The sequence below is a fragment of the Ranitomeya variabilis genome, chromosome 8, assembly GCF_051348905.1.
Source record: "Ranitomeya variabilis isolate aRanVar5 chromosome 8, aRanVar5.hap1, whole genome shotgun sequence".
NCBI lineage: Eukaryota > Metazoa > Chordata > Amphibia > Anura > Dendrobatidae > Ranitomeya > Ranitomeya variabilis.
Window position 1 is genome coordinate 211,729,529 of NC_135239.1, and position 27,039 is coordinate 211,756,567.

The 27,039-nt window shown below is 44.5% G+C and overlaps 1 protein-coding gene across 3 annotated transcripts; it reads left to right on the forward strand.

Moving 5' to 3' along the window:
* Positions 1-648: 648 nt before the first annotated feature.
* Positions 649-17,416, forward strand: LOC143787767 (protein SSUH2 homolog). Of its 3 annotated transcripts, XM_077276791.1 has the most exons (14): positions 979-1,097; positions 1,901-1,959; positions 3,011-3,032; positions 3,075-3,211; positions 3,937-4,000; positions 4,481-4,610; positions 4,828-4,888; positions 7,611-7,735; positions 8,055-8,117; positions 12,244-12,323; positions 14,257-14,349; positions 14,757-14,862; positions 16,773-16,880; positions 17,033-17,407. In XM_077276791.1, the coding sequence occupies exons 1-14, from the start codon at positions 1,015-1,017 to the stop codon at positions 17,174-17,176; spliced, it is 1,275 nt and encodes a 424-aa protein (XP_077132906.1). In that variant the 5' UTR covers positions 979-1,014; the 3' UTR covers positions 17,177-17,407. The 3 variants fall into 3 exon arrangements, with proteins under 3 accessions (XP_077132907.1, XP_077132906.1, XP_077132908.1); XM_077276792.1 differs by having other exon boundaries at positions 649-1,097; positions 3,011-3,211; positions 17,033-17,416; XM_077276793.1 differs by lacking the exon at positions 979-1,097 and adding an exon at positions 1,372-1,729 and having other exon boundaries at positions 3,011-3,211.
* The last annotated feature ends 9,623 nt before the right edge of the window (positions 17,417-27,039 follow it).

Consider the following 27,039-nt stretch of genomic DNA (forward strand, 5'->3'; position numbering starts at 1 on the left):
CAGGATCCCACCCCTGACAGGGACCCTACTGAATCTTCCCCCACAACACCCTCTGCCACAGGATGTTGCCTGGTTCCAACCCAGTCAGCTTCTCCCTAACTTTCTGCCTAACCCCCAGTTTTACCAGATTGTGAGGAGTGGCCTAATGAATAGAACCCTTAGCTCCCCCTGGAGGCCAGACTGTGAAATGTATTGGTGTCTGTGATACCTGGTCAGATGAACTCCTTCAGTGCCATCAGACGTACCATAGCTCCCCATAGTGGCGGAGCAACAGTACTGCAACGACCAGGACTCTGGGGCGCCGCATAGTCTCGAAAGCTGCAATTTGTTATCTTCTTTACATTTAGCCATTAAAAGGTATCAACCACTGAGGACTCTCAATTCTAAATATTTTTCTATCTACTGGCTAACACGGTACCAAGATACTGTATATATCTTTCCTGTATCATGTTTCTTTCGTAAGAAGATCCTGATGGAAAATGCAATCAAAAGGCTGCAAAAACTTTTTTTTGCCCAAAAGAGTTAAAAAAAAACCCCTTCACAAAAAGGAAAAACTTCTCCAAAAACTCGACAGAGGAGACTCCGTTCCTGACGCGGTTTCCACTTCCACTTTTTGTGCTCATAGGTGAGTGGTGAGGGGACATGATCAGGAGTGGGTTGTGTCATCCTGTGGATCTCAGACTGATACATTTTCTCTGCACTGATACATTGTAACAACTGAGGACTGCAGAGAGAATTTGTGGCTTTTGAGGACTTTATTGGATACATTTGTAGCAAGTTCTCAGCTGTGACTGTTCTTAGATCTTTTAATTTCTTTGGAATTGAATTTTCTCATTCACTGACAACAAGCAGAAATTATTTTTTTTTGCAGTATAGAAATAATGAAGTTTAGGCGTCACGGCGGACGGTAACGGCTCAGTGCTGGGATACTGGGCAGAAATTGAAGAACTGAAACAGAAAGTGTTCTCCTTCCTGCACAAAGTGACCCCACGGGCGGAGAATTGTCCCCATGTAATGATTCACAAGGAAGAGGAAGTGAGCGGAGCGTGTGATCTCCGGTGTCACTCAGGAGCCATGGACGAGCGCAGGGGGTTCAGGTCAGTGACGTGGGGGTCTCAGGGGGGGCGCGAAATCTCAAGTGTCCTCTCTTCAATGCAATCTATTGTTCCCTGTTATCAGTCATTTGGGACTGGGAACTGACTATAGGATACATTTATACCCTCTATTACTTTCTGGTATCAGCCACACCTTATTGTTTTTTAGCATTGGTTGATACCTATAGCTCCATTGCTGGGCAGGTTTACCTTTCAGGAGTCTGGGAAAGCTGGGTGGAGATAGATGCATATATGATAACAGTTCATTTACCGTAAAGAACACCTCCACCCAAATCTGCAAGTGGGGTCTGGAATTGGGTAGATCATAGGATCGAGGGTTCAGTGACTGAGTTGCGAAGTATTTATTACATATGAGGAGGAGCAGGTGACGGCCCTATGACAACTCTGCAGGGAATGCTTTGGACATTGCCACATCTTCCCCTTCCCGGTCTATTATTGGGGCAGAAAGAGCTAGAAAACTGTTCTAAGCCTGAGCGTTACATAGATAGGCATTAAAGTGGAGGGCGGAGGGGGAACGTCCCAGTCACATGGTGAAAATCTGCACTATCGTAACTAGGACAGGAAATTCTGTTATGTTCTAACTTGTCTGGAGGAGACGAAGCTTAAAGCTACAGGTAAAAAGTCTGAGCCGGACCCCCCCTCCCGCAGCACCGGGGACCAGGGGACTCCCAGGGAGAGGGGCCACCTCTGCGCCATCACTGACCGCTGCCAATAGTTTTATCTGTTTAATTCTCTCATTTTTTACTCTTTTTTATTTATTAATCCATTTCCTTTTTGTCAACCAGAGCACCAAACATGGCGACCTATGGAACGATGGCGCCGCCGTACGAGCCCAATTACCCAGGTACGACACATCACGGGACTCGTCTAGTCTGATTAACGTTCTCTTGTACTTTCTTACCCCTGTTTGATGTCAGTGAACGAGGACATTGTTACTTACACCCACAGAGCTTCTCCTGCCCTCACATCAGCACTGGGAATCTCTTGCTACAATGTATCAGATCAGATCTAGAGCAGGAGAGAGATTTGTTCAGTTCTGAGGATTGCCTGACACATTGTAACAAATCTTCAGCAGACAATATCAGTTGCTACTAATTTTTTGTAAGACTCATCAAAACAGCCATGAAATGGGGGAATAGAGTGAAAAAGCGAATGCATGAGAGTCGGTCCGGTCATAGTGCCCCCCATGTATAGAATGGTGCAATAATCCTCCGCACTTGGCATATATCATGCTGCTAAGGCTGCCGTCACACTATCAGTATTTGGTCAGTATTTTACATCAGTATTTGTAGCCAAAAACAGGAGAGGAACAATTAGAGGAAAAGTATAATAGAAACATGTCACCACTTCTGTATTTATCACCCACTCCTGGTTTTGGCTACAAATACTGATATAAAATACTGACCACATACTGCTAGTGTGACAGCAGCCTAACAGTCAAGCATGCAGGTAACCATCATCATGTACAGGATGATCAGACATTCACATTCCAGGAACCGTAAGGCCATGTTCACATGATGCAATCCTGCTGCATTTTTTGCCACGTCTTTCCAAAATTGTGGTGAAATCGCCTCACGTGAACCATCCCCGAGCACTACTGTAAAATATACATTTCTCTATTCTAACAATTTTACTATTGTATTGAAAACAAATAAAAATATTAAGCAACTTTTAAATACGATTTTATCTTTTGTGCACACAGCTCCAATGCAGAGCTATGCATCTCTATGGTAACAGACTACAAACCACCTGTGTGTAGTCTGATCTGGGGGTCGTGTATCGCTCTACTCCATGAGGAGGGACAGATGGAGGATGCCAACGATGACTCCATCCCCAGATTGATTTTTTATATGTGAATGATTTCTCCCTTTGGATTTTTCCTTGGTTTCCACCAGATTCTGACCGGGCTCCTCTGCTCCCCGGATTAGCGCAGTATCCAGAGGCTTCTGCACTAATGAACCCGGCTCTGGCTCCAGCAGTGATGTCAGAAGTGGCTTCACTTACTAACCCTGCCGTCATCATCGATGGCCCCACAGCGCCACCCTCTGACTGGGCGAATATTCCAGGGTACGAAGGGATGAGCGGCCATCATGGCGGTAAGGGAAGCAGCTTGAACGGATACATTTTACTTGCAGTGATACATTGTAACAAACTATCAGGACAGGAGGGCGATGTGTGCTGCTCTTAGAGGATTGTCCAGACTGGATACAATTGTAACAAACCCTCAGCTGTGAGAAGTATTAGGTCTCTACAGATTTTCTGCAGCTCGGTAACAATAAGGCTATGTTCACATGTTGTGTTTTTGCTGTGTTTTTTTTTTGCTTTGCTTTTTTTATACAAATTAAAAGCAGCTTTTTACAGAACCCGCAAAGATTCCAGGAATTTTTGTTACGTTTTTGCTTTTTTTTTACCATAGAAAGGAATGAGAAAGTGCAAAAATGCTGTGAAAAAGCACAGCCCTCCTTTTCTGTCGCGTTTTGCTGCTTTTTTGGTGAATAAAACTCACTTTATTAGACATGTACTGTAGACAAATGACGCATGTAATCTGCACCACAAAACCGCAGCAAAGCCTCCTTTTTGTAAGCAGCTTCTTTATTGCCAAAAGAGCTGCATTAAAACACAACCTGTAAATGTAGCCTAAGATTGAACACCAAAAGTAAGCAGAGAGCTGTGGAATGGTGGGACAGAGCTTATTACAAAGTTGCAGAACTTTTTATTATCGAATGATAATTATTTTCATGAAAACAAAAATATAAAAAAACTTCCCATTACGTTATTCTCGTCACTATTTGTCTAATGCGGAACTTTCTGCCGTTCACAGGTAAATTGCTGCCTCCACCACCGATGCCTGATGTTGGGCCGACACCTGCGAGCACCAACTGGTTGTAAGAGAACTTCTGCTGTAATATACAAAGTATCAGAAAGAGGCAAATGTATCAGTATGGAGCACACGCGGGGTCTGCAGACTGTGGCTCCTCTGACCCATCCCGTGAAGTAGTGGTGGACGCCATCATGGCGCTTTCCTTTTGTTGCAGAACCAATATCTTGTCTACTATTGTACCTCGGGGGTGGAGCATGACACAAGCAACGCCCAGAGACAATTTCTGTGCCATGCCCGCCCCCGCAGAGCCCCCGCTGACCATAGCACATAACAGTGTAAGGGCTCATTCCAACGGCAGGGATTTTTCATCAGTATTTGAGAGTCTCCAAAACACAGAGCAGGTGTCAGTCCTTCCATTATAGCGTTTCTCTGTAAATTCCACAAACACTGATAACAATCCCTGCCGTCCGAGTGGAGGGTCCCTGTAATACATTGTGCCGTTGTACCCAGGTCACTGGTCGCTTTGGTGTCTCCATATTTGCAGAATCCCGTCTATCTCAGAAGATGATGCGAGACGTGCGCTGCTGGAGTATTCCAACGGGAAATGCTGCTACGGCTCCAGCCCCGCAGAGGAGATGGACTTCCAGGAACTGCAGGCTTTCAATACGTACCGGGTGCGTCACCTTCATGCACAATGTAATACGTCCCCTTAAAGGGAAGGATCGCATTTCATAGATCTTGTCCTGCTGTATATTTTCCATCTCTTGCATTTTCTCTTTTACAGTATTACTTTTTTGTATTTCTATTTTTGTTGAAGTCGCATTTTACAATAATCTGTCGTCTGATGTCTGATATATATGTGTCTGATATCACTTCATTATTTATGTCTAGTATCGACTGGAGACGTTCACAGAATTGCGGGAGTGCGACTGGGTGACTGCGCCCTTCACTGGTCAGTGTATAATTGGGCTTCAGGAGCCGCAGCATTGTCCTGGAGTCATGGGGTTCTCTGAAATTGGCTTTGGGGTCTTCCTCCTGCTTGCATGGATTCTGGGTGTTTTCTATAGTTTGCATGGAGTGAGGGTGTTTTCCTTCTGTTGCTTGGATTTTGTGCTTTTTTTCTGTTTTCGTGGATTTTTGGTGTTTTCCTTCTGTTGCATGGATTCTGAGTGTTTTCTTTCTGTTAGGCCAGTCTCACACGTCCAGATAATTCCGGTCCCGGAGAAAACGGTACCGGAGTTATCCATGTCCGTGTGGGATCCGTGTGATGTCCGTGAGTACGTTTTTAGGGTCTGTGTGCTGTCCGTGTGTCCGTGTATTGCAACAATTTTTACAATTTTAACCCTATGACAGGAAAATCGCACACGGACAGCATCCGTGTGCGGTACGTGTTTACACGGACCCATTGACTTTAATGGGTCCGTGTGATCTGTGCGCTCCCACGAACACTGACATGTCTCCATGTTTTGCAAACGGACACACGGTCCATGAAAACACGCTGACATGTGAAGAGACACATTGATTTTAATGTGTCTACGTGAGTCAGTGTCTCCGGTACATGAGGAAACTGTCACCACATGTACCGGAGCCACTGACGTGTGAAACCGGCCTTATATGGATTTTTGGTGTTTTCCTTCTGTTGCATGGATTTTTGGTGTTTTCCTTTGTTGCATGGATTTTTGGTGTATTCCTTTGTTGCATGGATTTTTGGTGTTTTCTTTCTGTTTTCATGGATTTTTAGTGTTTTCCTTTGTTGCATGGATTTTTGGTGTTTTCCTTCTGTTGCATGGATTTTTGGTGTATTCCTTCTGTTGCATGGATTGTTGGTGTTTTCCTTTGTTGCATGGATTTTTGGTGTATTCCTTTGTTGCATGGATTTTTGGTGTATTCCTTCTGTTTGCATGGATTTTTGGTGTTTTCCTTCTGTTTGCATGGATTTTTGGTGTTTTCCTTTGTTGCATGGATTTTTGGTGTTTTCTTTCTGTTTTCATGGATTTTTGGTGTTTTCCTTTGTTGCATGGATTTTTGGTGTATTCCTTCTGTTGCATGGATTTTTGGTGTATTCCTTCTGTTGCATGGATTGTTGGTGTTTTCCTTTGTTGCATGGATTTTTGGTGTATTCCTTCTGTTTGCATGGATTTTTGGTGTTTTCCTTCTGTTTGCATGGATTTTTGGTGTTTTCCTTTGTTGCATGGATTTTTGGTGTTTTTCTTTGTTGCATGGATTTTTGGTGTTTTCCTTCTGTTGCATGGATTTTTGGTGTATTCCTTCTGTTTGCATGGATTTTTGGTGTTTTCCTTCTGTTTGCATGGATTTTTGGTGTTTTCCTTTGTTGCATGGATTTTTGGTGTTTTCCTTTGTTGCATGGATTTTTGGTGTATTCCTTCTGTTGCATGGATTTTTGGTGTTTTCCTTCTGTTTGCATGGATTTTTGGTGTATTCCTTCTGTTGCATGGATTGTTGGTGTTTTCCTTTGTTGCATGGATTTTTGGTGTATTCCTTCTGTTTGCATGGATTTTTGGTGTTTTCCTTCTGTTTGCATGGATTTTTGGTGTTTTCCTTTGTTGCATGGATTTTTGGTGTTTTCCTTCTGTTGCATGGATTTTTGGTGTTTTCCTTTGTTGCATGGATTTTTGGTGTATTCCTTCTCTTGCATGGATTTTTGGTGTTTTCCTTTGTTGCATGGATTTTTGGTGTTTTCCTTCTGTTGCATGGATTTTTGGTGTTTTCTTTCTGTTTTCATGGATTTTTGGTGTTTTCCTTTGTTGCATGGATTTTTGGTGTTTTCCTTCTGTTGCATGGATTTTTGGTGTTTTCCTTTGTTGCATGGATTTTTGGTGTTTTCCTTCTGTTGCATGGATTTTTGGTGTTTTCCTTCTGTTGCATGGATTTTTGGTGTTTTCCTTCTGTTGCATGGATTTTTGGTGTATTCCTTCTGTTGCATGGATTTTTGGTGTTTTCCTTTGTTGCATGGATTTTTGGTGTTTTCCTTCTGTTGCATGGATTTTTGGTGTTTTCTTTCTGTTTTCATGGATTTTTGGTGTTTTCCTTTGTTGCATGGATTTTTGGTGTTTTCCTTCTGTTGCATGGATTTTTGGTGTTTTCCTTTGTTGCATGGATTTTTGGTGTTTTCTTTCTGTTACATGGCTTTTTGGTGTTTTCTTTCTGCCTGCACGGATTTCAGTTTTTTTTCCTTCTGTTTGCACATGCTTCCTTCCGTGCTCAGTAAATGTACTGATTAGTACAAAGTCCTGTCCCAGTTGCATCATTCCCACCATGTCTCCAGGCATTGTTGCGTTATTGCAGTGCGTCGTCCTCCAGGGTTTCATGCACTTACAAGGAATCTACCACCAGATTTCACAATAAAAGCTGCATACATTAAAAGATGTTTTAGACCTGCTGAGGCCGGTGTACTGACTTTAAGATCCTTTGAAGCATGGCTGTAACTTTTTTTTTTTTGCGTTTTTCCATTTTATATATCCAGCTAGCTCCAGAACCTGGTGACAGATCGGAAGGGTTAAGTAATTAGTGCCAACCACATGTGCCAGTCAGGGGCAGGAAAATGGCGACTATTCTCTCCCCCTGAGTAAAATCTTCAGTGATTAACTGTAAATTGTACAACAGAAAACTCCCAATAAACTGCAACATTTCATTTCTTTTGCCCTTGCTGACAGGTCAGCCTGTGGACTCTGCAGCTTTTGGGGTCCCCCCTCTGCCGTGGGATATCCCCATCAACATCCCAGCTTTATTCAAAGATGGAGAAACTAAGATGCCCGTCCCTCATACGTCTTCCTTGAAGGTAAGCTGCCAATTTATAGGAGCGAAGACCCTTCCTCACCACTGGCCCTGCTGCATCTACCCCCAAAAATGCAAATGTTGCAGATTCCCCACAATGGCAGCAATAAAACTAGAGCTCGGCCCGCAGAAAACAAGACCCCCACACCGCTGCATCAAAGGCCAAATAAAAGAGTTATTGCTCATGAAATAGGTGGAGGAACGAATAAATATTGTCCCTCTGGTCGGACGCCATCTTGGGGGTCTCCATTATGTGTCTGCAGTAGATTTCATTTTTCTACTCTGCAAAATAATAAGAGACCGTCGTCCCTTTGTTGTTTCAGACTTGTCCCCAGTGTCTAGGAACCTGCAGAACCGTCTGCAAGAAATGTCATGGGACCGGACGGGTAAGTGCTCAGTATGAAGAATATGTTATTTTCTTACAGGAAGTCACATCATCCGCTGACTTTTAGACCCTCCGCTCCTCTGGATGTGACCCTTGCCTCTTGGGCCGTGCTGAGCTGGATAATGTTTGACCTGGTGTGAAACAGTAGGAATCATTGAATCTGGTGGAAATTTATGGACAGATGATGGGAAAAGTCATAAAACCAAAGAATGTGACAGTTGGAAGGGACCCCAGGGGTCCTCGTGTCCAACCCCCTCCTCAATGCAGGAGTCACTAAACCATCTCATGCACATGTCGGTCCAGCCTCTGTGTGAAGACTTCCATTGAAGGAGAACTCACCACCTCTCGTTGCCGCCTGTTCCACTCATTGATCACCCTCATAATTAAAAAAGTTTCTTCTAATGTTTATTCTGGATCTTCTCCCATTCAGTTTCATCCCATTGCTTCTCGTGTTTCCAGGTGCAAATGAGAATAATGATGATCCCTCTACACTGTGACGGCCCCTCAGATATTTGTAGACAGCTATTAAGTCTCCTCTTAGTCTTCTTTTTTGCAGCTAAACATTCCCAGATCCTGTAACCGTTCCTCGTACAACATACTTTACAGTCCACTCACCATACTGATCGCTCTTCTCTGAACTTGCTCCATTTTTTCAATGTATTTTTTGCAATGTGATGCCCAGAACTGGACCCAGTATCCAGATGAGGCCTGACCAAGGAGGAGTAGAGGGGGAGAATTACTTCATGTGATCTAGACTCCATATTTCTCTTAATACATCCTAGAACTGTGTTTGCCTTTTTTGCTGCTGCATCAGACTGTTGACTCATGTGCAGTCTGTCATCTATTTGTATACCCAAGTCTCTTTCACACGTGCTGTTGCTTAGTTCTATTCCTTCCATTCTGTAGATGTAATTTTTGTTTTTCTTGCCCAGATGTACAATCTTGCATTTCTCCCTGTTAAATACCATTCTATTTGTCTCTGCCCATTGTTCAAGCTTATCTAGATCTTTCTGAATCCTTTCTCTGTCTTCTCTAGTGTTAAGGTACCGTCACACTCAGCGACGCTCCAGCGATATAGACAACGATCCGACCTAAACTAGATCGCTGAAGCGTCGCTGTTAGGTCGCTGTAGAGACGTCAAACACAGCAGCTCCAGAACGATGCAGGAGCGATCCAGTGACGTAACGGCGACTCACTTATCGTTCACGCTCCATGTAAAAACATTGCTGACATCGTTGCTTTTGCTGTCAAACATGACGATACACGCCGATCTAGCGACCAAATAAAGTTCTGGCCTTCTAGCTCCGACCAGCGATGGCACAGCGGGATCCAGATCGCTGCTGCATGTCAAACTCAATGAGATCGCTATCCAGGACGCTGCAACGTCACGGATCATTCTCGTTCTCGTTGGAAAGTTGTTTAGTGTGAAGGTACCTTTAGCTCTCCCTCCTAGCTTTACATCATCTGCAGATTTGATCAGTTTACCTTCAGTTCCCTTATCTAGATCATTTATAAAAATGTTGAATAACACTGGGGCCAGGACAGAGCCTTGTAGACCCAACTTGTAAGATTGGGGCCAGGACAGAACCTTGTGGACCCCATATGTAACACTGGAGCCAGGAGAGAGCCTTGTAGACCCCACATGTAACACTGGAGCCAGGAGAGAGCCTTGTAGACCCCACATGTAACACTGGAGCCAGGACAGAGCCTTGTAGACCCCACATGTAACTCTGGAGCCAGGACAGAACCTTGTAGACCCCATATGTAACACTGGAGCCAGGACAGAACCTTGTAGACCCCATATGTAACACTGGAGCCAGGACAGAACCTTGTAGACCCAATATGTAACACTGCAGCCAGGACAGAGCCTTGTAGACCCCACATGTAACACTGTGGCCAGGACAGAGCCTTGTAGACCCCACATGTAACACTGGGGCCAAGACAGAGCCTTGTAGACCCCATATATAACACTGGAGCCAGGACAGAACCTTGTAGACCCCATATGTAACACTGGAGCCAGGACAGAGCCTTGTAGACCCCACATGTAACACTGGAGCCAGGACAGAGTCTTGTAAACCCCACATGTACGCTGGGGCCAGGTCAGAGCCTTGTGGTCCCCACTTGTAATACTGGGGCCAGGACGACTTGTAATACTGGGGCCAGGACAGAACCTTGTGGACCCCACATGTAACACTGGGGCCAGGACAGAGCCTTATGGTCCCTGTTATGATCCTTAGTGGTTGAGGATCACAAATTACTCCAGCTAAGTAACAAACATAGGACAAGCTCTAGGGAGGTGGCAAACTGGACTGACCGCAAATCTGAACCTATCCAAACACACTAGAAGTAGCCGGTGAACGTGCCTAAAAATCCTAGACGTCTCGAGCCAGCCTGAGGAACTAACTACCCCTAGAGAGAAAGAAAGACCTCTCTTGCCTCCAGAGAAATAATCCCCAAAGATATAGAAGCCCCCAACAAATAATAACGGTGAGGTAAGAGGAAGGCACATACACAGGGATGAAAGCAGATTCAGCAAATGAGGCCCACTAATACTAGATAGCAGAAAATAGAAAAGGGAATCTATGCGGTCAGTAAAAAACCCTTACAAAATATCCACTCTGAGATTTCAAGAACCCCCATACCAACTAATGGTGTGGGGGGAGAAACTCAGTCCCCTAGAGCAACCAGCAAGCGAGGAAATCACATTTTAGCGAGCTGGACTAAAAACATAATGAACACTGATAATCAAAAAATGATCAAACAAAAACTTAGCTTGTCTTGGAGAGACTGGGAGCAAGGTAGACACAAGGAATCTGAAGAGCACTGAATACATTGATAGCAGGCAAGGTACTGAGTATCCGGGTGAGCTAAATAGGAAACCAACCAAGGATAACGAACCAGCTGATGCTGCCAACCTGCAGAAAGAAAACACTACACAGTACCGCTAGTGACCACTAGAGGGAGCCCAAAAATAGAGTTCACAACAGGTCCCCACTTGTAACACTGGGGCCAGGACAGAGCCTTGTGGTCCCCACTTGTAACACTGGGGCCAGGACAGAGCCTTATGGTCCCTACTTGTAACACTGGGGCCAGGACAGAGCCTTGTGGTCCCCATTTGTAACACTGGGGCCAGGACAGAGCCTTGTGGTCCCCACTTGTAACACTGGGGCCAAAACAGAGCCTTGTGGTATCTCACTTGTAACACTGGGGCCAGAACAGAGCCTTGTGGTCCCTACTTGTAACACTGGTGCCAGGACAGAGCCTTGTGATACCCCACTTGTAACACTGGGGCCAGGACAGAGCTTTGTGGTACCCCACTTGTAACACTGGGGCCAGGACAGAATCTTGTGGACCCCACATGTAACACTGGGGCCAGGACAGAGCCTTATGGTCCCCACATGTAACGCTGGGGCCAGGGCAGAGCCCTGTGGTCCTCACTTGTAACACTGGGGCCAGAACAGAGCTTTGTGGTCCCCATTTGTAACACTGGGGCCAGGACAGAGCCTTGTGGTCCCCACTTGTAACACTGGGGCCAGGACAGAGCCTTGTGCTACCCCACTTGTAACACTGGGGCCAGGACAGAGCCTTGTGGTGCTTACTTGTAACACTGGGGCCAGGACAGAGCCTTGTGGTACCCCACTTGTAACACTCTTCCAATTGGATGTGCAGCCATTTATTACCACTCTTTGAGTACGATCACTGAGCCAGTTATGAATCCACCTACCTTTCAATAAGGAAAAATGTTTTCATCCTCTGCAGTCGTCCTGTCTCTGGACATAGAACTTGCTGCTTTAGCAGTTTCTGCCATCTTTGTGTAATATAAGATTAGTTATACCGAGTAAATGCACAAGATGGATTTTGCTGCTTACAGTCTTGTGTCAGGTCTACAGAGAGTTTTATGCTGTAACTTCCCTCCACAGATCTGTTATTGTCTTTGTGGAAGTCACAGGATAAATGCCGGATGTTGTGGGTGCACAGCACAGAGATGACATTTTCCTATAATTTCCTAATTCTGGTGATTTACATTGTTGCCGCTGGATAGAAGCATTTTGATGTCATCCTGAAGTTGAGTGATACATTGATATCAGGGGCTCGTCCATTATTCGTATTTTTTTGCTCTCTTATAGGTGCAGTGTTGGGTTTGTCATGGGAGAGGGAGACAATTTGAGAAGGCTTGTCATCACTGCAGGGGACAAGGAACGGAAAGGTGGGTGGAACGTCTCAGACCATGATGGCATCCTGTTTGAAGATACAAAGACTATTAAGAGACTTGACGGACAGTCGGGCTGCACCGCAAAAAATGACCCACCGTGCCCCTTATCTCCTTTAGCCCAAGCCTGTTCTCCACTTCACTTCTCGCTAAATGCGCCATGTTGGATCGGCCAACGGTCAGAGATCACCGGCACTACCCACAGGTGTCTCGTAAGCACAACCCCGGCCAATACATTATGTCAGGGACCCACAGATGTCATAGAAAGACCCAGGACAGAGGGAGGCGCTAAAGAAAACGCTCCACTGTAGGGACTGAGAAAACCCTCTTAATACCATGTGCTGGAAATATAAAGCTTTAACACTGAGCCAGTGACATTGACAGAAGTTGTCAGCTACAAGTTATGGCTGACAACCTGCCACGATCACAGCCCCCTCTAATTCCAAGCCGTTTAACCCCATTAGATGCCACAGTGCATTTCAACCACAGCATGTAAGTCAGAAATTTTTCTAAGTCCAAAAATCACTTTTTTGGGGAAAAAAATTATTTTTCCACCCATCAAAACCCAAACTTTGCCCCCACTTTGGAGACTCTTTTGTGGGGCTCTACAACATACTGAAGCCCCTCTGGGGTAGGAGAAGGGGAAATGTCATTTTTGCACAAAAATCAGACATTTTCAGAATTTTTTCTAAGTCCCAAGGACTCTTCCAGAAAACCTTCCCCAGGGCCCTGGAAGTGTCCTCGGTACAGAGGGAAGGAGCAGTATCTGTCACTCGATTAGTACCCTTACTATGAAAACAAGGGGTACAGATGGTTTTTATGGTGGCGAGGGGCCGAATATAGGCTCCCAGGTCAGAAATCTTAGTACATCCATAAGACTGTGCCATAATTATAACACACTGCAATAAAGAACAAACAATCATGCAGTGAGGCTAAAAATGGTCACATTAAAATATATATATAAAAAATGACTTTACCTGTGTGAAAAAAAAAAAACATTCAAGGCAATTTTTTTGTTTCAAAAAGTAATATTCATATTGGTATCATAGGGAACCGAATCTTAAAACTATCAGCTTATTATTAATCCTGTGTGCTTAATGCGGCAACAAATCATCAGAGAATGTTTCAGTTTCTGCAGTGCCATAAGAAAAAGGAATAAAAAGTGATCAAATAATTGTATGTGACACCAAATAATAGCAATAAAGACTTTAGCTCATCCAAATGCAAAAACAGATTTTTTTTTTGTTCAGTAAAGTGGTTTTAACGTTTTGGCAGAAAATAAAACACATCTGGTATCGTCGTAATCATGAAGAGCTTAAAAAAATGGCATTGATAACGGCTTTATATGGTAAATTGAATGGTGTCATTAAAACCTGCAACTTGTTATGCCAAAAATTGCCCTGATACGACTATGGGGATAGAAGAATAAAAAAGCCATATCTCTGGAAAGAAGGGAAGGATAAAACTATGTTTCCCCTAGTAAAATAATAACACCTGCGGTCACCTCTGCTGCCTGCACTCGGCTATTCCCGGGGCTCTCTTGACATTATGTCATAGGAACCCTGCGGCCAGTCTGCGGCCTCTTCGCTGTCCTCTCCTAATTCACATCCAAGGGGAATAATGAATCTTCTGCAAACATCTGGATTTCAAAAACAGCGTCCATAATTATGAACAGAGATAAAAACAGACGAATAAGTAAAAAATCGACTTCAAGATAGAAGCAACTTGATAAAGAACAAAGCGGAAAAATGATACAAAAAATAAGCCACATGCGGTAATAAATCAGGGCCATACTTCTTCTGCAGGGGAGCTGTGTACATCCAGTATTTATAAAGACTGTTTGCAAAGTTGTTACATTGTTGCTACGTACAATGTCTATGCTCTACATAAAGTGTCGGCCGTCAGTAACTCTCCATCCCCTCAATCACAGGTGCACGATCTGTAACAGCTGCAAATTTGTGAAGTGTGAGGGATGCTCCGGATACGGACAGATCCTGAACTTCATCCAGCTGACCGTCACGTGGTGAGGAGGGGAGTAATAATTATTATAATCTGCAGTGGTCGCCCACGGAGGCAGTCAGTAATCACTACTATTGGCTGGCGAGAACTGTGGTTTTCACCGAAGTTTTATTTTTTAAAAAGTTCAAAGAATTAGAAAAATTGTCGTTGTCGTTACATAGCCAGTTAGATAGGGGAGGGTGGGAGACAGGTGCCAGATAGCTCATTAGCTCCTCCAGGAGGTCCCCGTCCCTAATTCCACCCACTGCAGCAGGCAGGATCCTCCATCTGTAGTGATGTGGCGGATTTACATATATCGAAGCCGGCCCCCGGGGAGTCTTCATCTCTGGGTGAAGGCTACACCAGCACTGGAAGGTTAGGGGGGGTAAGAGTGATTTTTTGTCATTATAATATTGTCTCTTCTGATTCCAGGAAAAATCACATTTATGAGTTTGTAGCCGATCACAATTCAGATTTTAATACTGAGCTGTTCAAAAAGGTGACAGGAGAGAAAATATTCATGGATGAGAAATTGCTGGTGAGAAAACTATGGTTATGTATGTTGGAAAGATAGATGGATGAATAACCCAAAAATGAATAGATACATCACCAAGCCCCCGCCATGCTTCACTGTAGACATCACCAAGCCTCCACCATGTTTCACTGTAGACATCACTGAGCCTCAGCCATGCTTCATTGTAGAAATCACCAAGCCTCCACCATGCTTCACTGTAGACATCACCGAGCCCCAGCCATGATTCACCGTAGACATCACCAAGCCCCTGCCATGCTTCACTGTAGACATCACCAAACCTCCACCATGTTTCACTGTAGACATCGCTGAGCCCCAGCCATGCTTCACTGTAGACATCACCAAGCCTCCACCATGCTTCACTGTAGACATCACCGAGCCCCAGCCATGATTCACCGTAGACATCACCAAGCCCCTGCCATGCTTCACTGTAGACATCACCAAACCTCCACCATGTTTCACTGTAGACATCGCTGAGCCCCAGCCATGCTTCACTGTAGACATCACCAAGCCTCCACCATGCTTCACTGTAGACATCACCGAGCCCCAGCCATGATTCACCGTAGACATCACCAAGCCCCTGCCATGCTTCACTGTAGACATCACCAAACCTCCACCATGTTTCACTGTAGACATTGCTGAGCCCCAGCCATGCTTCACTGTAGACATCACCAAGCCTCCACCATGTTTCACTGTAGGCATCACCGAGCCCCAGCCATGCTTCACTGTAGACATCGCCAAGCCTCTGCCATGGTTCACTGTAGACATCACCAAGCCTCCACCATGTTTCACTGTAGACATCACCAAGCCCCCGCCATGATTCACTGTAGACATCATCAAGCCTCCACCATGCTTCACTGTAGACATCACCGAGCCCCAGCCATGATTCACTGTTGACATCACCAAGACTCTGGCGTGGTTCACTGTAGACATCGCCAAGCCCCCACCATGCTTCACTGTAGAGATCACCGAGCCCCAGCCATGATTCACTGTTGACATCACCAAGCCCCTGCTATGCTTCACTGTAGACATCACCAAGCCTCCACCATGCTTCACTGTAGATTTCTCCGAGCCCCCCCCCCATGCTTCACTGTAGACATCACCGAGCCCCCCCATGCTTCACTGTAGACATCACCGAGCCCCTGCCATGATTCACTGTAGACATCACCAAGCCCATGCTATACTTCACTGTAGACATCACCAAACCTCCAGCATGCTTCACTGTAGATGTCACCGAGCCCCCCCCATGCTTCACTGAAGACATCACCGAGCTCCCCCCATGCTTCACTGTAGACATCACTGAGCCCCAGCCATGATTCAGCATAGACATCACCAAGCCCCTGCTATGCTTCCCTGTGGACATCACCAAGCCTCCACCATGCTTCACTGTAGACATCACTGAGCCCCCCCATGCTTCACTGTAGACATCACCGAGCCCCAGCCATGATTCACTGTAGACATCACCGAGCCCCAGCCATGATTCACTGTAGACATCACCGAGCCCCAGTCATGATTCACTGTAGACATCACCAAGCCCCAGCCATGATTCACTGTTGACATCACCGAGCCCCCGCCATGCTTCACTGTAGACATCACCGAGCCTCCACCATGCTTCACTGTAGACATCACCAAGCCCCAGCCATGATTTTTTTCGGCAATAAACCATTGAAACAAGAAAACTATAAATAACAGAGCACAAATAATAACAATATTATAACAAATACATCACAAAATGTCACAGCAGATCAGTGATGTCTACAGTGAAGCACAGCGAAGGCTCGGTGATATCTACAAGGATATTAATTTCTTCATTTTGATAATAAATGGAATTTAATAAAGGAGGGAGGGGCAGGTATTTGTGATTGGAAATTAATAAACAGAGATTGGATCTTGATCTTTCTCTTTCCTTCTTGCAGTTGTCTCCGCTCGTTGCTTTTCCAGTTCCTTCCATAAACCAGTCTTCCCAGTTTGCCTTGCAGCAGCACCGTACCGAGTTTTTTTCTACCGGCCGGGTGCTCAGACAGGTGCGTTACTAAGGGAAACTAATAATTGTGATACTAATATGGATTACAACATGGCAGCGGTGGGCGGCGGGGTCCATGCGGGGGGCCATCCTATTCCTGAGGGCGAGGTGAACCTGTGCAAAGTTTAATGATTATTTTCCCTGTTCCTGCAGAGGCACACCATCCAATTGCTGCCACTCACCAAGGTGGAGTACGTGTGGAGGGAGAACCGCTATAATTACTTTGTATATGGAAAAGAGAACAAAGTGTATACTGAGAACTATCCACAGAAGTGCGGCTGCTGCGTCGTCATGTGACAGAGATCATCTGCTGTTTCCAGGACCAGGCTCCTCATGGGCGGTGCAAGTGATGTCACAAGTCACATGACTGAACTTCAGAGTGATAATCCAGGGTGTTACATTGTAACAAAGCTGCAGGAGAAAACTGATCCCTATTTCATCCCGGTGTCATTATTGTTATGGATTTGTTACTTGGGAAATCTTCACATTTTCTGTGCCAAGTATGAATAAAAGCCGCTTTTGCCACAGTTTTAGCTTAATGTCAGTTGTTATTGTTTATTGAGAGAATTTTATGTTATCTGATGAATGGCGATGGTTGAGCGTCACTTGTGAGGGGGCTAAATAAGCGGCAAGTCAGGGTGAGCAGCACAGACGGGAAGCATCGATGCACGCGAGGACTAGTAGATCCGGATAGGCTGGGCGGCATGCGGATCCGAGAACTGGAAAGACTAAATGTAGCAGAGTAGAGAATGCGGACCCTGGATTACTAAAGATGAGTATGCAGGCGGCACATTGTCACAGCACCTAGGAATAGCTGAGACGACCGGGCGGGCCGGCACCGTGATGGGACAGCAACAGGCTTCATGTTTTATGTCATTCATTTCCTCTTCCATTAGTAGTTATTAAACGCATGTTGTCTTCTGGGACGGATTTCTACAAGATTTGGGAGGTGTTTTTGGGAATTTTTTCCCCTTCATACACAAAAGCATTTGTGGGGTCAGACCGTGATGTTGGGGGGAGGCCGGGCTCACAATCTGCATTACAGGTGTTAGATGGGACGGAGGTCTGGGCTCACAATCTGTCCTATAAGATTTCCCATCACCGGAGCTGAGGGTCCGAGGTCGCCCCCTGATAACAGCCCATAGCATTATCTGTTATGATCCTAGTGGCTGAGGATCACAAAACGGACTAGCTAAGTTTATGAACATAGACACGAGCTCTAGGGAGGTGGTAACTGGACTGACCGCAAACCTGATCCTAACCAACACACTAAAGGAAGCCGGTGAACGTGTCTAAAATCCTGGACGTCTCGACGCAGCCTGAGAAACTATCTACTCCTGGAGGGAAAGTAAGACCTCACTTGCCTCAAGAGAAATCACCCCAAAGATATAGGAAGCCCCCAACAAATAATAACGGTGAGGTAAGGGGAAAACACAAACGTAGAAATGAAAACAGATTAAGCAAATGAGGCCCGCTAATACTAGATAGCAGAAGACAGATAGGGAACTGTGCGGTCAGTAAAAAACCCTATGCAAAATATCCACGCTGAGAATACAAGAACCCCCACACCAACTAACGGTGTGAGGGGAGAAACTCAGCCCCCTAGAGCTACCAGCAAGCAAGGAAATCACATATTAGCAAGCTGGACAAAAATAAACCAAGAAACATATGACCACTGATGGTCAAAAAATGAACCAAGCAAAACTTAGCTTCTCTTGAAGAGACTGATAACGAAGGACTGCAGGAGAGCTCCAAAATAGCACTGAAGACATTGACAGCAGGCAACAACTGAGAGTCCAGGTGAACTAAATAGGAAACCAGCTAAGAGATAACGAGACAGCTGATCCTGCCTCAGACCTGCAGAATGACACAAAGAACCACCAGAGGGAGCCCAAAGACAGCACTACACAGTACCAGTTGTGACCACAAGAGGGAGACCAAAAACAGAGTTCACTAAAGTACCCCCCCCCCCTTGAGGAGGGGTCACCGAACGCTCATCAAAACCCCCAGGGCGATCAGGATGAGCCACATGGAAGGCATGAACCAAATCGTCCGCATGAACATCAGAGGCGACAACCCAGGAATTATCCTCCTGACCATAGCCCTTCCACTTAACCAAATACTGAAGCCTCCGTCTAGAAATACGAGAATCCAAGATCTTCTCCACCACGTATTCCAATTCGCCCTCAACCAGCACCGGAGCAGGGGGTTCAACAGAAGGAACCACAGGCACCCCATACCTCCGCAACAAAGACCTATGGAAAACGTTATGAATGGCAAACGATGCTGGGAGATCCAAACGAAATGACACCGGGTTAAGGATTTCCAAAATCTTATAAGGACCGATGAAGCGAGGCTTGAATTTAGGAGAGGAAACCTTCATAGGAACATACCGAGAAGACAGCCACACCAAATCCCCAACACGAAGTCGGGGACCCACACCGCGACGGCGGTTGGCAAAGCGCTGAGCCTTCTCCTGTGACAACTTCAAATTGTCAACCACATGGTTCCAAATCTGCTGCAACCTATCCACCACAGAATCCACCCCAGGACAGTCAGAAGGCTCAACCTGACCCGAGGAAAAACGAGGATGGAAACCAGAATTGCAGAAAAAAGGCGAAACCAAAGTAGCAGAACTAGCCCGATTATTAAGGGCAAACTTGGCCAATGGCAAAAAAGTCACCCAATCATCCTGATCAGCAGAAACAAAACATCTTAAATAGGTTTCCAAGGTCTGATTGGTTCGCTCGGTTTGACCATTCGTCTGAGGATGGAAGGCCGACGAAAAAGACAAATCAATGCCCATCTTAGCACAAAAGATCCGCCAAAATCTGGACACAAACTGGGATCCTCTGTCAGACACAATATTTTCAGGGATGCCGTGCAAGCGAACCACATTCTGAAAAAATAGAGGAACCAAATCGGAGGAGGAAGGCAACTTAGGCAAGGGCACCAAATGGACCATTTTGGAAAAACGATCACACACCACCCAGATGACAGACATTCTCTGAGAGACTGGAAGATCCGAAATAAAATCCATGGAAATGTGCGTCCAAGGCCTCTTTGGGACAGGCAAAGGCAAAAGCAAACCGCTGGCACGAGAACAGCAAGGCTTAGCCCGAACACAAATCCCACAGGACTGCACAAAGGAACGCACATCCCGCGACAAGGAAGGCCACCAGAAGGATCTAGCCACCAAATCTCTGGTACCAAAAATCCCAGGATGACCCGCCAACACCGAACAATGAACCTCGGAAATAACTCTGCTGGTCCATCTATCTGGGACAAACAGTCTCTCTGGTGGACAACGGTCAGGTCTATCCGCCTGAAATTTCTGCAGCACTCGTCGCAAATCTGGAGAGATGGCAGACAAAATCACTCCCTCTCTGAGGATACCAGCCGGCTCTGAAACTCCCAGAGAGTCAGGCACAAAACTCCTAGAAAGAGCATCAGCCTTCACGTTCTTCGAACCAGGCAGGTACGAGACCACGAAATCGAAACGGGAGAAAAACAACGACCAACGAGCCTGTCTAGGATTCAGCCGCTTGGCCGACTCGAGATAAATCAGATTTTTGTGATCAGTTAAGACCACTACACGATGCTTAGCGATTCAGCGATGTCAGCGGGACCTCAAGGATCAAAAAACGGCCCAGGCCATTCCGACACGACCAGCGATCTCGCAGCAGGGGCCTGATCGCTGGTACGTGTCACACATAGCGAGATCGCTACTGAGGTCGCTGTTGCGTCACAAAACTTGTGACTCAGCAGCGATCTCGCTATGTGAGACGGGGCCTTAAGGTTGAGTACAGCTGGAAGGGGAATAACTGCAGCTACTTTGTATATGGGCGAGAGAATAAAGTGGAGACTAAGGATTATACGGCCACTTGCTGCTGCGTCATTCTGTGAACGAAAAATTTTACTTTTTTTATTTTTTTTTATTTTTAATCTCTTAATGAAGAATCTGAGAATGTAGGACTGTGATCAGTTGTCCCGTTATTGCCTCTCTGTTATCAGACACTGCTGTATACTCTGTAGTGTTCTGGCAGGTATACAGATGTATATTATTATATGTGACCTCTTGTGCACAGTGTGTATTATACTTTTTACTGTTTCGGCTTTTATTGCTACATTGTATTTCCAGGCAGTTGGTAACTTCTATAGGAGACAGCGGTGACCTCCGTCCTCCGCTGTGTCTGTATTTACCTTGTTCTCTGCTTGTCACAACACTTTTCTAGAGTCCTGAATGGTTAATATCAGTGCCGGATTCCTAGTTCTTGCAGAAACGATTGTAACAAAGAAATGGCAAAGTATCATTGTGACAACACGACATAATAGCACTCATTGAGTTTTGCTGGAACATTTTTTTTATTTTTTGGGAAGTGCCTTTTAACTTAAAGGGATTTTCCGGGTTCATGCAGGGATGTAATATTATATAATTGGATGTATGATTAGATGTATCACTGTCAGTTGTTTCTAGTTTGTGCTTGTTGCATGACTGTATGATGCGTCATCACCGGTTACTGTATCCTGCATCTACGACCGGATGCCGATGTTTTATATACTTTGTTTTCTTACATCTTATAATAAATGTTACTTTTTACCATATCATCATTTCTGTGTTTTGTTCCTGGTAGAACCCAAGTAAACTTGTGCCGATGATGGAGATGCCAAACTCCCCCCTTCCCCATTGTTTCCTTTATACAATTTTTCTTTGCGTCTTTTAGGGGTTAATACATTTCTGGTGGCTTTTGTCAAATAAGTGATTTAGGGTTTTTCTAGCCAAGTATTAGAAAAAAATGGTTGTTACAACATCCGAGAGCCCATACATTGATGTATTTCAGCCCTATTGAAGTGAATGGAGTGGAGCTGTAGTACCACACGTGACCTGCGCACGGATGAGGAGCTGTTTTTAGAGGAAAGTAGCCATGTCTGAATAAAAAGTAAACATTGAAGCTTCTCCTGGGGGTCCGCACACACACACACACACAGCAGACTGATGCCACGGGGGATTTTCATGGATCAGTAGACTTGTTTGGGTGATGCCAGTAAATGAAAAGACATGTCTGTGACTTTTTTTCAATGGGTAATGCCATGAGGAGGCCGTCACACAGAGGAACGTCATACCAGTCCTGCTCCCGGATTACGGTGGGATGTAGCACAATGCGTCTTAGCCGGACCCCTCTAGTTTTCATTCATGGGATCCGCAGCGTTTTCCACATCGTGTGCACATACCCTAAAGCTGACTTTCACGTAGCGGGAAGGTATTTGTGGTGTTAATCACATGATGTAGATTGATCTCACGATACAATGTGACAGGTAATGGACCACAGTCATTACATCTGAGATGACACTGGTGTCCAGTAAGATCAGTGCTTTTACCTTAGAATGTAATTGTAAGATCTTCTCACTTCACTGGTTTTCTCAGCCTGGCTCTGATTGGCTGAACAGTGTGCAGATCTCTTTCTATCATCCTCAGACACACAGCGGCTTGTAATGTGCAACTACTGTGAAGTGCGAAGCGGCTTGTAATGTGTAACTACTGTGAAGTGCGGACGGTTCTTAACCTCATTAGATCTTTCTGGAAGTCTAATATTTTTACTTATTAAAGTTTTCCTGGTTCAAGTAGTAAAAATCTATGTGTTTAGAACATTCAGATTTAAGTGAGTTATCTTCTCACATCACTTAGCTGACAAACCTGAACCCCTAATAAGATGTTGAAAAATGAAGTAATTCTTGCGCATAGGACTCAATGCTGCTGATATCAAGGGGGTATGAAATGGCGTAGGCTGCTTTAACCCCCCGGGTATAGTGTGGACTTCCGTCATTAGACCTGTGGTCACACTGTGATAGATGCAGCTTTATGGATACAGAGATAGTAGGAAGATACTTGATCTCATTTCATGGATTGCTCCTTTAAAAGTAACAACTTGTATGTTTGCAATTCTGTCCAGGATGAAAAGTTACGAAATGTAGCAAATCACTTTATTTCAGGATTAACCTTCAGTGTTCAAACTGTAAAGCGCTGTGGAATATGTTAGCGCTATATAAAAAAAATAAAGATTATTATATAATTCTGTAAATAAATAAAAATGCTTGTAAACAGCTTCCAATCCTTGATTTTTCCTGCTGCATTGATATCACAATGTAGTGATTAGGAGGACTGATGATGGCAGTGACGGCTCCGCACCCGTGTGCCACTAACTCTGGGAATAGGACGCCGTGGGTGATTGCTCTGATAAGGCCGGGGACACACTTAACGTATAAAAAAAACGGTCCGTTTTTCACGGCCGAGAATCGCACAAATGTTTCAAAAACAGTGATCCGTGTGCAGTGCGAGGATGCCATTTCCTCGCATCAAATGATCCGTGTGACATCCGTATGGCATCCGTATGCCGAGATTTTCTCGCAAGCTTGCAAAACCGACATCTAATGGATTTATGTGCTCAAATGTTCAGGAAAACATATATACAGTATATATATATATATATATATGTCATTGAGACACATATATATATATTCTGTATTTATATTTCATTCAGCGCGATATCTGTGAACAGCCGGTAATTCAATTGCCGGCTTTGCATTTCTCCTTCACAAACCCGACAGGATATGAGACATGATTACATACAGTAAACCATCTCATATCCCCCTTTTTTTGCATATTCCACACTACTAATGTTAGTAGTGTGTATGTGCAAAATTTGGCCGCTGTAGCTGCTAAAATAAAGGGTTAAATGGCGGAAAAAAATGGCGTGGGCTCCCGCGCAATTTTCTCCGCCAGAATGGTAAAGCCAGTGACTGAGGGCAGATATTAATAGCCAGGAGAGGGTCCATGGTTATTGGCCCCCCCGTGGCTACAAACATCTGCCCCCAGCCACCCCAGAAAAGGCACATCTGGAAGATGCGCCTATTCTGGCACTTGGCCACTCTCTTCCCACTCCCTGTAGCGGTGGGATATGGGGTAATGAAGGGTTAATGCCACCTTGCTATTGTAAGGTGACATTAAGCCAGATTAATAATGGAGAGGCGTCAATTATGTCACCTATCCATTATTAATCCAATTGTTGGAAAGGGTTAAAAAACACACACACACACATTATTAAAAAGTATTTTAATGAAATAAACACAGCGGGTGTTTTAATAATTTATTGCTCTCTCAATCCATTTTCAGACCCTCGCTTGGCAAAACAATAAACACACAATATACATACCCTCTCTGATGTCCTATCACGTCCCACGAAGTAATCCATCTGGAGGGGTTAACTAATATTACAGGCACGAGCTGCGATAAACCACTCGCTCGTGCCTGTAATCCCCGGGTGCTGAAAGGAAAGCTGGATCTGTACTTACATTGAGTCGCGGTGAGGCGCCCTCTGGTGGATGTTCTCATATGACCTGGAGCGTGGGAAAAAGTTCCCAGGCTGCAGTTCATGAGAACATCCAGCAGGGGCGCATCACCGCGACTGAATGTAAGTACAGATCCAGCTTTCCTTTCAGCACCCGGGGATTACAGGCACGAGCAAGTGGTTTATCGCAGCTCGTGCCTGTAATATTAGTTAACCCCTCCAGATGGATTACTTCGTGGGACGTGATAGGACATCAGAGAGGGTATGTATATTGTGTGTTTATTGTTTTGCCAAGCGAGGGTCTGAAAATGGATTGAGAGAGCAATAAATTATTAAAACACCCGCTGTGTTTATTTCATTAAAATCCTTTTTAATCATGTGTGTGTGTGTTTTTTAACCCTTTCCAACAATTGGATTAATAATGGATAGGTGTCATAATTGACGCCTCTCCATTATTAATCTGGCTTAATGTCACCTTACAATAGCAAGGTGGCATTAACCCTTCATTACCCCATATCCCACCGCTACACGGGAGTGGGAAGAGAGTGGCCAAGTGCCAGAATAGGCGCATCTTCCAGATGTGCCTTTTCTGGGGTGGCTGGGGGCAGATGTTTGTAGCCACGGGGGGGCCAATAACCATGGACCCTCTCCTGGCTATTAATATCTGCCCTCAGTCACTGGCTTTACCACTCTGGCGGAGAAAATTGCGCGGGAGCCCACCCCAATTTTTTCAGCCATTTAACCCTTTATTTGAGCAGCTACAGCGGACAAATTTTGCACATACACACTACTAACAGTAGTGTGGAATATGCAAAAAAAGGGGGATATGAGATGGTTTACTGTATGTAATCATGTCTCATATCCTGTCGGGTTTGTGAAGGAGAAATGCAAAGCCGGCAATTGAATTACCGGCTTTTCAATAGAACACCGCTGCGTATTTCTCGCAATGCACACGCATGGTCCGTGTGTAATCCGATTTTTTCTCGCACCCATAGACTTGCATTGGCGAGTCTCGGCCGAGATACGCTGACAATCGCAGCCTGATGCGAGTTCCCTCGGATCCTGAATACGGTGGAGAAAATATCGGATGATGGGAGCTGCACCATAGATTAACATTGGGCCGAGTGCTATGCGATTTTTTATCGCATAGCACTCGTCCGTATTACGGTCTAGTGTGACCCCGGCCTAAGCACAACACTCCAGGAGGAGACCAGTGCTGATCCAATATTGGATGCTAAGAGATCAATGCAGATGAATGAAGGCAAATACACTAAGAAAAGCTGGAGTTTAGAAGTCACTGATGTGCTTTTTTTTACATGAATGAAGATAAAACTTTTAATAAATTGATTTGCAAAGTTTTATAACTTCCCACCCTGGACAACGGTGTTAAAGGTTATTTAGTCTTTAACTAAAGGATTTATTTGGACATAAATGAAAGGCAATTGTGAGTGGGGCCCTATATCATTATAACAGGGTGCCAGCCCCGGAAATACACAAGGAGTTAATAAGGGGCAGATATGTTTCCCGGGGTGCCTTCCTAGGTAGCACTTACAGAAGATCCATCCCGCTGTATTGATTTATGAGCTGATACAATGTATGTGACGTATAGACACCTACAGCGGGTGAAATCAGGATTGATCACGTCACCAGTTTTCTAAGTAAATCTGTTTCTAAAGCTGCTATTGGCAGGAAATTCTCCCCAGATGTCGGAAACAACCCACCCACAGGAAAGAAATCACCATAGATGTCCATAAATTGTGTGTAATAATGAAGAATGTCACAGGGAAATGTATTGAACCCATGAAGAAAGAGAAAGGAAATCCTCCAGCGATGACACAAATTGTGGATATAAAACGTCACATTTATTTCAGCATTAAAAAACTGGCGCCTCCATCATGAGAACAAACCTGCGTGTTTCAGCTGCAAAGTCTTAACCATGGTTCAACTATTGCTGAAAATACCATCACTAAATAAGGTCTGCTGAAAATCACATGTCTGCCATTGGGAGTAAAGCGCTCATCATGTGGCACCTGATGACAAACACATAATACGGACAAATGTTACAAACATAATAGATTAACCCCTTAGTGACCGGGACAATTTTTACAATTCTGACCACTATCACTTTATGAGGTTATAGCTCTGGAACGCTTCACTTATCCTGATGATTCTGAGATTCTTTTTTGTGACATATTGTACTTCATGTTAGTGGTAAAATTTCTTCGATATGACTTGCGTTTATTTGTGAAAAAAAAAACAAAACGGAAATTTGGCAAAAATGTTGAAAATTTAGCAATTTTCAAACTTTTAATTTTTGTGCCCTTAAATCACAGAGATATGCCACACAAAATAGTGAATATCCCACATGTCTACTTTACATCAGCACATTTTTTGGAAACATCATTTTTTTTGTTAGGATGTTATAAGGGTTAAAAGTTGACCAGCGATTTCTCATTTTTACAACAACATTTATAAAACCATTTTTTTTAGGGACTATCTCACATTTGAAGTCAGTTTTGGGGGTAAGTATAACAGAAAATACCCAAAAGTGGCACCATTCTAAAAATTACACCCCTCAAGGTGCTCAAAACCACATTCAAGAAATTTATTAACCCTTCAGGTGCTTCACAAGAAATAAAATACAGAGAGAAAGAAGAATATATGCACACAAACAAGGGATCACCAAATATTAATTCATTTTATTGAGAGAGCAAACAAAGTTAAAAACACTTAAAAAGCATCCAAACCTTTGGACTACTCAAATTAATCCAAAAATATACTTTGTAATAAACATAATCCTAGCATCCAAATAAT